Below are 13428 nucleotides of genomic sequence, written 5' to 3'. Positions count from 1 at the left end.
TCGATTAACTCTAAAACCTCAAAACATTACATGAAATTAATGATTTTGGTAATTATTTACTGTATACAATAAACTTAAAAGGTTTGCTATAGATTTTTATTAAATTTTCGGAAAAAATGCAAAAATTAAAAATATTCTTATTTCTTAAGATGATATCTTAAAGATAACAGGGAACTTTGTATCAATTTTTCTTTTCTTTTTAGGGTTGAAAAACCAAGTGTAAACATGTTTAACTTCGAAATTGGCATCAGATTATAACCGAAATAAGGGTTAAAACATTTACTCGAACACGATTTATATATGGAGAGTGGTAACCTATCTATAACGTTCAGTAAAAAAAAAAATAATAATAATATTACAAGTTGTAATGTTCTCTTCCCTATGGTAGTCTCAGAAAGTAGTAAAATCACTTAGCAAACAAGTACCGTCCTCAGAACCAAACGTCACCTGCTTAATCTTGTCAATGACTTGTAGATTTGATTGCGATTTGCAATAAGTACATTGCACTGACATCTACTGCCACATCAAAACGAACAAGAAAAAATAAATAATACTAAAAAGTAAAAATAAAACATTTATTTTAATAAATCATATCAGAAAGATATTTTAAATTGGAAAAAATAAAAAAAATAAATAAAAAAAAAACTTAGAACAAAAATCAAACAAATAAAAAAATTCTCTGTTATTTTATTCTCCAAAAGGAGTAGGCGGAAAACCTGGAACATTACATATTAATAATTTAAATTAAAGCACAATATTGAACCCTTTATACATTAACGTTAGGAAGAACTTGCAAATTGTAATAGAATTGAGGAAACCTGTAATACTAATCGATAAATTCTAAAAATGCTTGTTACATTGAAAATTGAAGTTTCTGCGTTATCTGAGGTAAATTCCCGTAGAAAAAGTGTATACGCGTGAGGTTATATTTGAAAAGAACACTCGCATTTCAAAAACATTAACGATTGGTTGTAAGTGATTTTAATTTTTGGTTTATGTATGACTTAAGATTACGTAGTTAATTGCAATGACAGTGGACACTATAAACAGTAGTTCAGTGCCACAATTTTCAGTTCTGTCCCCTGAATGGAAAGGGTACAGTGACTCATTGGTGAAAATAGCTTTAAAGGACGCTTGCTTTAAAAGTAAGTAGGGAGGTCGTATTTTATTTAAATAATTTCAACGTCAAAATAGCAGCAGACGATCATATTCGACTAACGAATAAAATTATCGTTCGTTGACTATTTACAACAAGAGATGCATTTAATATGTTTTAATCTTGAATCTATTCCTTGAAAATTAATACAGTGTGTGTGTGTATATATATATATATATATATATATATATATATATATATATATATATATATATATATATATATATATATATATATATATATATATATATTCCCTGATATATATATATATATCAGGGAATTCCTCCTTAATCCTGAACATTTAAACAGCAATTTGAGTTATAACATCCCTGATAGCCATACTGCAGTTGTTCAATACTGGCGCTCACGAGAACATGCAAACACGCATGCAACAAACAATAGCGCGTTAGATAGAACGACTTGAAAAATACGTTTTACAACGTTTTTGTGTCAATTATGTATTGCATTTTTTTTTTTTTTGCCTGTAATTCTCAGTTTTTTGTATCTTCAATTTTTATTACAGTGTTCTACCTTTAGTGGATACCTGAAGAAGGCTGTAAAAGGCTGAAACTAGTTGTATCATTATCATTAAATTTAATATTTTATCTCGGTTTAAAGTCATTTAAAATTTATTCTTTAAAAAAAAAAAATAAAATAAATATTTAAAAAAAAAATATATATATATACATACATATGCACACACTGTATTATATGAGATAGATAGATAGATAGATAGACAGAGAGAGAGAGAGAGAGAGAGATGTATAAAAATCTATAACATGTTAAAGTGATAAAAAGCACGAATCTATTGATATGTTCTTTAAACATCTGCCAGTTGTACCTCTAGAAACATTAGGATTAGGAAAGCCCGTTCCTAAGGGGGGGCACAGATAAATGAATGCATGAGAAGGACGAGAAATTGGTTCGATAGGTTTGAATCTGCATACAGCGAACTGATGTTTATCAGCAGCTACTAGTGCTTTACTGTGGAATGTGGAAGAATGATAGTGACCAGAAACCTATGACCCACAAAATAGCTATTGAAAAGATATAAGACACAAACAGAATGTCTATGAGAAAGTAATCAGAGAGAGAGAGAGAGAGAGAAAGAGATTGTTTGTATCTATATAAGAATTACGTAATGAATCAAAACGTTTTAATAATATCCAATTTTACTGTACCTTAAAAATATGACCTGTTTATATATAACACTATACACGAGATGAGATGCTGTACGAATATGAGATAAGAGGATACAAAAGATAACTCCTCCATTTATTTCTGTTTCGTTTTGATTCTAGCGAGGCAGTCGGCTTTACAGTTTCACTGGGTGCACAGTAACAGTATGTTGTTTCACCACAGTGAATGACGCTGCGATCGGCGCCATTCAAAATGGCGACTATTATAGATCCGTGCATGAAGCAGATAGTGATGACGGAATTTCTTATTGTGGTAGATGCGAATGGAAATTCATATCCTACTGAAAAATGCAGCATTTCTACTGATATGAACAAACATAGCTAGACGCTGAATGAGACATTATAAGAGTACCACTCCATGACAAAACCAAACCTCTCCATAATGTACTCACAAGGAATGGAACTGACTGATCTTTCCCATATTCCGGATAAGGCACCACCTGACTACAACCTGTTTGTGTCCAGCTGGAGAATGCATTTCAAGACTCCATTTTGAAGACCGAAACAAGCCGATCGCGAAGGGTTTCGATGTCAGAATAAAGACTTTTAAGTGGATGGCATATAACGTCTTACTCAGCATCGCAAAAGTATATCAAGAATGATGGCAACTTTATAGAAAAATGATAGGAATCATTGCTTTCATACAGCATCTCATAGATTAAGTCGAATTGGATTGCTAGAATTACTGGATTTTTTTACGCGTATTTACTGGATTATATCATTTTTGCTACAGAATTTTCGTTATTTATTATTAATAGTTAGTAACTATTATTAATTTATTGATAATTCTGTTGATGTTAATAATAATGTTTAATAAAGAGTTGAATGGTTTCTATGGAAGAAGTTAAATTAGTAGGATTTCCTCTATTCAAATATATACGTATCTACTCAATATTCAAAATTAGCTAGTCACCAATTAATATCAACCATCAGTAATATGTACCTTGAGAATGCATTCAAATTATTTATTATCCAAGACTAATATTACTTCATTTCGATATCTTTTGAAAGATCTTGATTTGAATTTTTGCGGTGTTCCAGAACGTGACAGATCACTTATTATTTCGATATTAATAGGTTCATTTATCTATGATTAAACCAAGTTAATTGAATTTATAGCATTATTCTGAGTTTCTTACTTCAAGTTTTATGATCTGTTTCCTATCGTAATACGTGGAGCGTACAACTTTGAAGGCAATGCGTATTACTTATCCGCCATCTATCGGGCATTTATTGAGAACATTTGAAAATTACAATAATACACTTGAAGTGTCGCACATTCACGCTTTCAACAACTTCACGGAGGTTAATTTTAATCATTTTGTCTAAATAATAATCACCGAGCTTTACGTCAAACGCTACAGAATTCGTTGTCATTATGGCTACCAGCAGCAAGTGATATATAAACTACTCATTAAAATAAAACTCATTAGTTTTAAAGAACATCTCACATTAAAAAAAAAATCACTTTCAACGTTGTTTATAAACTATCACCACGAAATTAATTTAGACTTTATAGAAGACGATGAAACACTACTGCGTGTTGTTAAATATATCATTCCAATTTATAATGTTGTGCAAATTTTCTCATAATTGAGGCAAAAAAAAAAAATAAAAAAATATATATATATATATATATATATATATATATATATCAGCAATTTTCTTCCTTGTAGATGCCGAAAACAAACTCAGAACTTCTAGAATTTCTACTACTGGCGCTTTTGTCCAATAAATACAAAGAAGGTCTGAAGATAGAAAGCCATTCGGAACCATCATTCTCTCTGACATGTTCCCATAAGGGAAGTTCAAAATGGCAAGAAAAAGATTGCCAAGTGTTTGTGGTGAGCATTTACTTAGCAAATAATTTTTATTATTAAGTTTGAAGATTATTCTTGTATAACAATGCAGAAGTATATTCCTACCTTTCGAGGTGGGGATTATCATAAAAGTAGAAAATCAAATAGATTAACGATACTCTATTCCAGCGCTTCCCAAACTGTGCGGCGCGGTCCCCCCTTTGGGGGCCGTTAGTTTTGTTGAGGGAGGGTCTGTGAAAGAATGAAAACAAATTTAAATGTTTTAAGACTAAGTAGATTTTTTTTTATCTTAAAAGAAACGTATTTAATTTTTATTATTTATTATTTCTTTTTTTTATTATTATTTTTTTATATTTTAATAGAAAAAATCCGACATTGGTGTTGGTTCACAAAATTTTGTTGGATTTTTTGCAATCAACAAAAACCAGCAATGAATTGAATGTACCAATATGTATGTATGTATTAACTGTGTATATGACTGTCTATTCTATCGAGTAGATTCCAAAAGAGGTTTCAAGATATATAGGCATAGCTCGCTCATCATACGCTACGTTCAAGACCACAGTCGTATAGCGAAATTTTTATTTTATTTCATTTCATTTTATTTATTATTATTATTATTATTTTAAACAACTGTAACAACAGCAGTGCGAGGTAAGTTTAGCCTACGGCGGATTCTCTTAGTGTTTGATACACCATCGTCAGTAAATTTAATAATTTTAATCTTAGTATTTTATGTAACAGGTTTACGGGTCTTCTTTATTTCAACGGAAGCAGCAAAACAATCAGCGCATCGGTTGATTCATGGCAGAATTATATCGCTAAAACCGTCGTATAAATGAGCATTGTCAAAATTGAAAAGCGTCGTATGAGCGAGTCGTCGTAAAGAAAAACGTCGTGAAGCGGGGTATTTCTGTATGTATATATATTTATATACTGTATATACATACAGAAACATATCTGTATGTATATAAATATATACATACAGAAACATATCTGTATGTATATATTTATATATATACATACAGATATGTATGTATATATATAAATGTATATATACATACAGATATATACATTTATATATATATATAAATATATGTATGTATATATATAAATGTGGCATCGCGTGCCCATTTCGGTTGGGTGTGATGGGTGTGTGTGTGTGGGTTATGCAACCCACGCTACAAATTTCACGCCAATTTGACCGTATGCATGAGCGTCCGCAGAAAATTTTTTCGGGGGGGGGGGGGACAAAGCTTGGAGACAAATAATTACATCAATAAATTTTTATAATTATTGATGTAATTAAATAATTACATCAATAAATGTCTTTCAGCATTTTTTTATATAATTATCTGTCAATTGAAAAAAAAGTATTCGAAATTAATACAGTTTTTAGTAAAATTTCATATATAAAAAAAATTTGACCAGCATATTTTATTAAAAATCAACTAATTAATTAATCCCCAAATCCTAAATTAAATTATTTCAGTTTAAAAGCAAAAAAAAAAAAAAATGATAAAATTAACAAGTAAAATAATATTAAATTACATATACTTACCTTTCAAAAAAACTGTATTTTTCTGTTTAAATTTGTTTCATTATAAATTTAAAATTTATAGTGAAAGATTTACAGACACAAAGGGCAAACGAACTGGTTGCTCTTCACAACAGTAATGAACATTTTTTTCACAAATCAGAAAAAGATGAACTGAAAACAGGAACACATGTTTTATTGCTGCAATGAAACACATGCTCTATGGCTACCCTGCTGTGGGCCAAAACAGGCCAACCCATAATAAAATTTTAAGACAGAAAAAGTGTCCCATGATCGAGGGTGTAAGGTGTATTTCAATGACTTTTACGATTATAATTTGTGGAATTTTTTACTCGATCCCGGAGGAGTGTCTCGTTTTCCCCTATGCATATGCACATGGCCATATAATTGCATTTTTATCGATGTATGAAAATTTTGAGAGTGCATAGCGTATCAACACTCATCTTAATTGGTCCAGTGCAATTAACTGCAAAATAACTTTGAATACTTTGCATAGAGTGGGGGAACAATCTGTTTTAGGATTTATTAAAAACAGCAACTAAGGAGAATGCTATATTTGGTTGGTATATTTGAAATACTCAAAGATTAAAAATGTGAACCATCATGTATAAGACATGTGAAAATAGGAATGAAAGGAAAGAATAAGTGTGAGTAGAAATACTTTCATTAATTATCATTATTATTCGTGAAACCTCCAAGGAGTCCAAAGACCCATCGCGGGAGGACACCCACTGTACAACTCTCTGTCCCCAGCATTACCGAACTGCCACTACCAATCAACTACATCAGCACCATCCACTGCCCACAACCACCACAAGTGTTTATTGTCTGAAAATTGCTTGTGTTCTGAAGGGCCGATTTGTCTGTATGCAAAATGAAAAACCCGAGTTTCTGGGAGAAAAACCCTGCTACCTCCATATGAGATCGGTTAACTCACCTTCAATCCATATAAAGTCCATATAAAGATTCCTACCATCACGACGGGAAGCAAACTCAGGCCTTTTCCAATCGAGGGGGCAATGGTAAACGGATTATTAATAATGGACATTTGTGATATGTGTGTGTCCTATAAGTTGCTGAGTAGAGCGAATAGCATGATCCTATAAAGTCTAAACATAAATAAGTGAATTTATGATGACATAATTTAAGAGAAAAAAACTTATGAAGAGAGAGAGAGAGAGAGAGAGAGAGAGAGAGAGAGAGAGAGAGAGAGAGAGAGAGAGAGAGAGAGAGTATTGCAGGAATAAATATGTGGTTTGATGGAACAGCAAATCATTTCGTAAAATTTGTTGCTCATGTTATGTGTATTTGTCTGGTTTGTGTATATTTTTTCGCTCCGTTTTCCAAGAATTTTTTTTTGTTTACTGAGACATCTGATCATTTTCGGAATTATTCACACTTTCAGGAATCCTACATTCATTAGTTTTTTTTTTTTAGTATCAGCAGTTCCTCGGTCTTATCAATCTCACATATGCTGGTATTTTTTTTGTAGATCAGCAACGTCTTATAATACACAGAATATTCATTTTTATTCAGGAATAGATATTTTTTACTGTCTGTTGTTTCCAAAGACTAGAATAAAATGTCTCTATACCATTAAAAAACTTTCCAAACTCAACAGATGCCATGCTGCACAAGCAAGAGAAACATTTATGTTTTTTTCTCTTAACATTCACTTTCAAATTTTCAGTTCCAGAAAACATGTGTAGCAGCTGTTTGTAATACAGCCATCAGATACAGAAAGCACTCAACTCATGACAAGTGACAACATTCAATTGGATTGGTTGATGCAATAACCAATCACAGCCGCTAGGTGCTGGGTGAGCTCTCAATGCGAGATCACCCGGCCTCGCCTTCCGAGCGGTTTAAAAATACTAGAACGCTAAGAATTTGACCTGCTGCACCCCCCTTTCCATCTTTTCAAAGAGCTCAAATATTGAATGTATGCACATTGAAAGCTATTAACGCGAATGTGACGCAATGTTTACGCATCGAAAAGTGCCCTCTTCATGAAGCACTAATGCTTCATTATCCTCGTGAAGAGGGCATTGAAGCATTAGTACATTGTGTTTAATTTTAGGAATCACGCAAAGCCTGCAAACAATTAGGGGAGACTTTAACGGAATAAATGCAAAAATATAATATCGGTGATACTAATATTTCGTGGATGAGCACTACACACCTAGCACACCCGGAATATTCGCTCCTGATATATATATTAAATAAATCAATATTTACGAAATGTTTAAAAAGCTACTGTTTAAGTAATATAGTTTACATACAATACTTTATACCCGTCATTTACTTACTCCTCTTCCTCTTTGTTGATCTGCTTCAAACCAGTTTTAAAAGAGACATTCCACTTAGAAAAGAACTTTGCTGCTAGAGAGTGTAAGAATGAGGAAATATAACGGATATTTGTGTCTCGGTGAATCTGTACATTTCGGACGAACCATGGAGCATTTAGTATCGTTCGTAAACATTTGTTTTGTACACGTTGTAATTCAAGTATATTAGCATTAGAGGTATGGCTCCAAGCTGGAGAGGGATAAGTAATTATAGGACGAATCACCATCTGGTGGAGTAGCAGTTTATTATTTCTGCTTAATTTGCTGCGTCTATTAATCAAGGGATAGAGTTGAGCGATAACTTTAGATACCTTTTTACATATGTTCCTAATATGGCTGTTGAAGCATACGCTTTTGTCTAGTAATATTCCGAGGTATTTAGCTACAGTTTTTCATGGAATTTTGGTATTAAACAGAACGATGTTCCCTGCCATAATGGACGACATTGGGGTTATGTGGGATATCTGCCATGTAGATAGAGAATAGAATCGGGGATAATAAGGATCCTTGTGAAACTCCAACCAAAACTCGACGTAGGGTTGAGACTGTATCATTTAGCTTGACTTGCATCTTTCTATTTGCGAGATATGATTTGATTAATTGTATCATCTTCAATGGTATGTTGTAGAGGATAAGTTTATAGATCAGTCCGTAGTGCCAATTTTTCTCAAAAGCCTCTGCGATGTCAAGGAATACAGTTGTTGATTTCTGTGATTTTTTCAGAACGTTCCTGACTGAGTTATTCAGTTTATTAATGATTTTTTTTGTCTTGAGGAGCGCGTGTGTTATGATATCTTTGCCTTGCTTTGTTTTTCTCTCTCATTAAATTCATGATATCCTCTGGAAGGCGATTGGGCTTGAGGGCTGCTGTAGTTGTGGTGACTGCTGTCAGACCTTTATTGATTTGATTTGTGAGATTTTTTTATTGTTATGTCAGCTTCTTCCATTGATCTTATACAGAGAACAGGACCAATATATTCCAGAAGTATTTTAGGTAATTTTTCCCAAGCTATGAGAGAGTGAGGGGGAGAATTGTTCTCGTTTTCTTAGATGAAGTAAAATGGAGTTATGACTGACGATAGTTCATTTAATATTTGGAGGCCGTACTGATATTTAATGTTCTGCTTAATGGCAATATCTAGGATGACAGCTGTGTCAGTAGGACTGTAATGAGTTGGCTCAGTGGGACCTGTCAAAGCAGCGTAGTTAAATCCTGTAACTGAAAAGGATGCGACCATTTTTGTTGGTAGTTTTAGTGTTCCAAGATGGATGCTTGGAATTCAGATCCCCAGCGATGATGATGGACTCCCTAACACCAAGGATGTCATCCAAATCAGAAAAATAGCAAATTGCTGGCCGGTTAGTTGTAGGCAGCGTACATTTTAAATTTTCCAGCTGTGTTGGTATGAACTTCAATGCCTGTAATCTCAAGATTAGTGGTTGGAGGGTTTGTTAATGAATGATGTTTAATGTAATTTTTGATAAAGATCGCAGTGTCACCGCCTCTGTAATCTAATCTGTCATTTCTATGGAGCAGGTATCCTTTCAGTTTAGGATTATCTGCAGGTCTTCGATGGGTTTCGTTTATATCTGGGTGATATCTCAGTGAGAATTCTTGGAGTTCTAAAATCTTGCTAGTTAGGCCGTTGGCATTCCAAGCTACAATCTGTAGAGAATCCGGAAGAAGTCTATTTCTGATCATTTGAGAGTGCTGTTAGAATAGAATGTGTTTCTTGAAGGAATCTTTTTGTAGAATGTAGTGATGGGTTGAATTTACTAAAGTCTTGAAGCATATTTGAGAGAGAAGCTGTAATGATTGCAGTTAGATTTGGATGTGATTGGTCCTGATCGTGGTGCGTTACCTTCATCGGGCGAGCCAAGTCGGTGTAGCTTCTTGTGAGAATGGTTATTCATCCCCTTAAAATAAAAGTGGTTATTCACCTCCCTTAAAAACCTCTGCCTGCGGTTGCGGAGATTCTGCTTTCTTGTGTTGAGCTTCGTGAGACTGGGAGACCGAAGCCTCCGATACCTGAATGTGAGAAAGAGAGGTGGAGTGATTATTTGTAGGTATCCTCATGTTTTTTGGATAGTAAATACGTCCTCTATAATTGGCTGGATGAGTGCCACTGCAGTTGGCACATTTGTCCGGAGTGGTTTTGGGCTTCGTGCAGGTGTTAGTGTGGTGGCCTTCAGCACATTTCAGGCATTTGTAGTCAGCTTTATAAAGCTTTTATGCATGACCATATTTCTGACATTTGTGGCACTGACCTTTTTTTCCTTAGAGGTTCAGATGTGATCTTGAGCCCACAGATTGATGTCAGATCGCAAGTATTTTTGGAGGAGTTTTGAATCTCCACAAGAACTAGTGTCATCGGGCTCTTGTCAGCTCGTAACATTCTGCTAATCTTAACTGGTGGTAGGTTGGTAGCAGAGATCTGCTGCTATCTCTTCGTGGTGATGTACGCTGAAACTCTTCAGAGCACTATCTTTAGGTTTTTTTTCAGAGCTGAGGGAGAATGTGTGGTATTGCATAGACCATCCATCGTTTCGGTTAGTTTACGATAATCTTCCACTGTGACGGACTGAACTTTATGCCATCGTTTACATTTTTCCCCCTGTGTAAGTTATTTACAGAAATGTCAGAGTGGACCTTAGAATTGTCCATTTGTGCTCTTCTCGAAGGACAATCGGAGGTACCTTCTCTTTGGGAGAAGTGAAGGAGTCAGTAATGGGGACGCCTTCCTCCAACAGTCGTCCCTGTGCGTTTCTGCTATTTGTGCACATGCTCCACTTTACAATCTGTGGGTGAGGAAATCATATAATGAATCAAGCAGATTTTTCTGAACCTATATTCCATGACACGGAAGGAAAACATACAACTACATGTCTAATTTTTCTTCCCCTGGAGTTGTATGTTCTCCTTCCGTGTCATGGAATATAGGTTCAGAAAACCCGGCCAATCGACATCGAATTTTTTCAACTTTTTCAGCCAATTTAATTTCAGTTTCCTATCTAGTGTTTCAATGAAATGATCGGAATGCATAATCACCTAAATATTTAGGTGATTCTTAGTTCGTATATATTTAGGTGATTCTTAGTTCGTATATGGTTTTGCTTAAACTGTGATAGTCCTAAATATAGTTGTTGTGAGAAGAAAAAACATTAGTGAATTCTCAGTTAAGTCAACAAATAGTCCTTATATAAAGACTATATAAAGACTATTTATAGACTTTTAGTGAAATTGATTGTATTGCTATATTCATATACAAAAAATTGAAAGGTGTTTTAATAAATTAAATTTTAATAAAAGAAAATTTAAGAATCTTAATATTTTACTTAAATATATCAATTAGATATTAGATGCAACATTATTTCAAAGCCGAATGTAGAAACTATGAGTTTCATAAGGTAAGTTGACGAGAGAGCTTATTGGAATACATTCCCGGGAATTCACGAGTTTTGAAGCCTTTTGTCTCTTTATTTTAGTAATTAATATTTAAAATTAATTCATTTTTAAAATATTACATTTTTTATAAGGAAGAGTTTACGTTGAATTTAATAATATATCCTTATTATAGAATATCGGTTTTCTTATAGGACTGGGACAAGAAGAGAGGAAAATGGCACCCAGCAAAGAAAAGTTATTTCATGGAAGCTCGACAACGGTTTTTGAACGCGTTAAGTAGAAGTCGATTCCTGGAAAAGTTAACTTCTACAGCTAACAAGAAGTGCTTTAAAATTCTGAAGCCTCCCCGTAAGTGTTCATAAATTTATAATTAACAATAATTCAAAAATAGTCGTTTGAAAACGTCTTTCAAAATTCAAATATTCTTTACTTCTTCTCAGCTAGATTCAAATCGCCGCTTGTTGGCTAGTAAATGGTTTAACTCTGACATCCAAGGCTACACGCTGGATGATTAGTAGATGATATTTGTTTTGAACTTTTTTAAGTTTCAGAAAAGAGCAGGCAAAACGCGCTTCATGCTGCTTTGAACAGTGATCACGTGCTTGCTTGTGCTGAGAAGCGTTTATAATCTTTCGAAACATAACGCGCTGCTTTTTATGATTTAAAAAAAAAACAAAAAAAAAAAAACTTTTTTTTTTTTTTTGACAAGAATGGCAAAACATACGTCATCTGAAGGATCATCAGTAAAGTTTGCAAGCATAAATATTCGAAGGAGAAAATAGGTGGCGCTTGTGCCTATGCAATCGGTTCGACTTTTTCCGATACTATAACACATTATCATATATTGTGTATATCATATATTGTGTATATATATCATATAACTCAAATCAGACAAAAACATAGTCATAATAAAAGCAGACAAAGGTAGTAGTAAAAAAAAGTAGACAGATATAAATATATATATATATATTCACAATATACACAATATTTATCATATATATTGTGTATATTGTGTATATACATCATATATACTTATTTAACAGAAACCTAAGCATTTTGTACAATTAATATTTATGTCTTTAGGGGTGAAGCAAAATGCTTTTCATATTCCCCGCTATCTGTTGCGGTTACAGTGAGGGTAAAATTTACGAGCAGATTGCTCGCCCTGAATGGGGATGGAGATTATGCATCGCTATAGGAGGTTAATATAGCTTTTGGTCTTCTATGTTTGAATATGTCCGTTGCCTCGTATGCTGCAGCTTGCTGAACCAAATCATTGGGGTGTATGGACGTCTTTAGGAAGAACTTAGATGCTAAGGACTGTAGGAAAGAGAAAATATAGGGAATATTTGTATCTCTATGAAGTTGATTGTTTCTAACATACCACGGGGCGTTCAGAATCACTCTCAAGCACTTGTTCTGTACTCGTTGTATCTTAATAATGTTAGTATTAGAGGTGTGGCGCCAGGCTGGAGAGGCATAGGTGATTATAGGACGAATCGTCATCTGGTATAGTTGCAATTTGATTCTGTTGCTGAGCTTGTTATTTCTATTAATTAGTGGATAGATCTGTGCGATGGCTTTAGATGCCTTTGCGCAGGTAAACTTGATGTGTTGGTTGAAAGATAGCTTTTTGTCGAGAATTACACCCAGGTATTTTGTTTCTGTCTGCCAGGGAATTTTAGTATTGAATAGTAACACATCTCCTGCAGGAGATATTGGCCTTTTCGAGAAAAGAATGGCTGAGCTTTTTGGGGGGGTTGACTTCTAATCTCCATTTGGAGAACCAACCCTCCAGCTTTAGAAGGTTTTCTTGAAGCTTTCTGGTAATGAAATGGGATCGGAGAGATTTGGTTAGTATTGCTGTGTCGTCCGCATACAGGGCCAAAATGGAAGTCATCGGATTGTGCGGGATGTCTGATATGTATACAGAAAATAGCA

General features: G+C 33.9%; 1 protein-coding gene across 1 annotated transcript in view; it reads left to right on the top strand.

The window, feature by feature from the left end:
• Nucleotides 1–1095: 1095 nt before the first annotated feature.
• Nucleotides 1096–13428, top strand: part of LOC150100051 (uncharacterized) — a 49066-nt gene continuing 36733 nt past the window's right edge. The window contains exons 1-3 of the mRNA XM_090403204.1: nt 1096–1145; nt 4032–4199; nt 11679–11835. Coding sequence (XP_090259330.1) covers nt 4032–4199; nt 11679–11835 — 325 coding nt within the window. The 5' untranslated portion in view covers nt 1096–1145. The remainder of the gene's footprint in view (nt 1146–4031; nt 4200–11678; nt 11836–13428) is intronic.

The sequence above is a fragment of the Typopeltis vanoorti genome, chromosome 13 (genome assembly GCF_054136105.1).
Source record: "Typopeltis vanoorti isolate ZY-2024b chromosome 13, IOZ_Tvanoo_1.0, whole genome shotgun sequence".
Lineage (NCBI taxonomy): Eukaryota > Metazoa > Arthropoda > Arachnida > Uropygi > Thelyphonidae > Typopeltis > Typopeltis vanoorti.
Note: the sequence above shows the minus strand (reverse complement) of the source record. Positions and strands in the feature narration are given on the sequence as shown.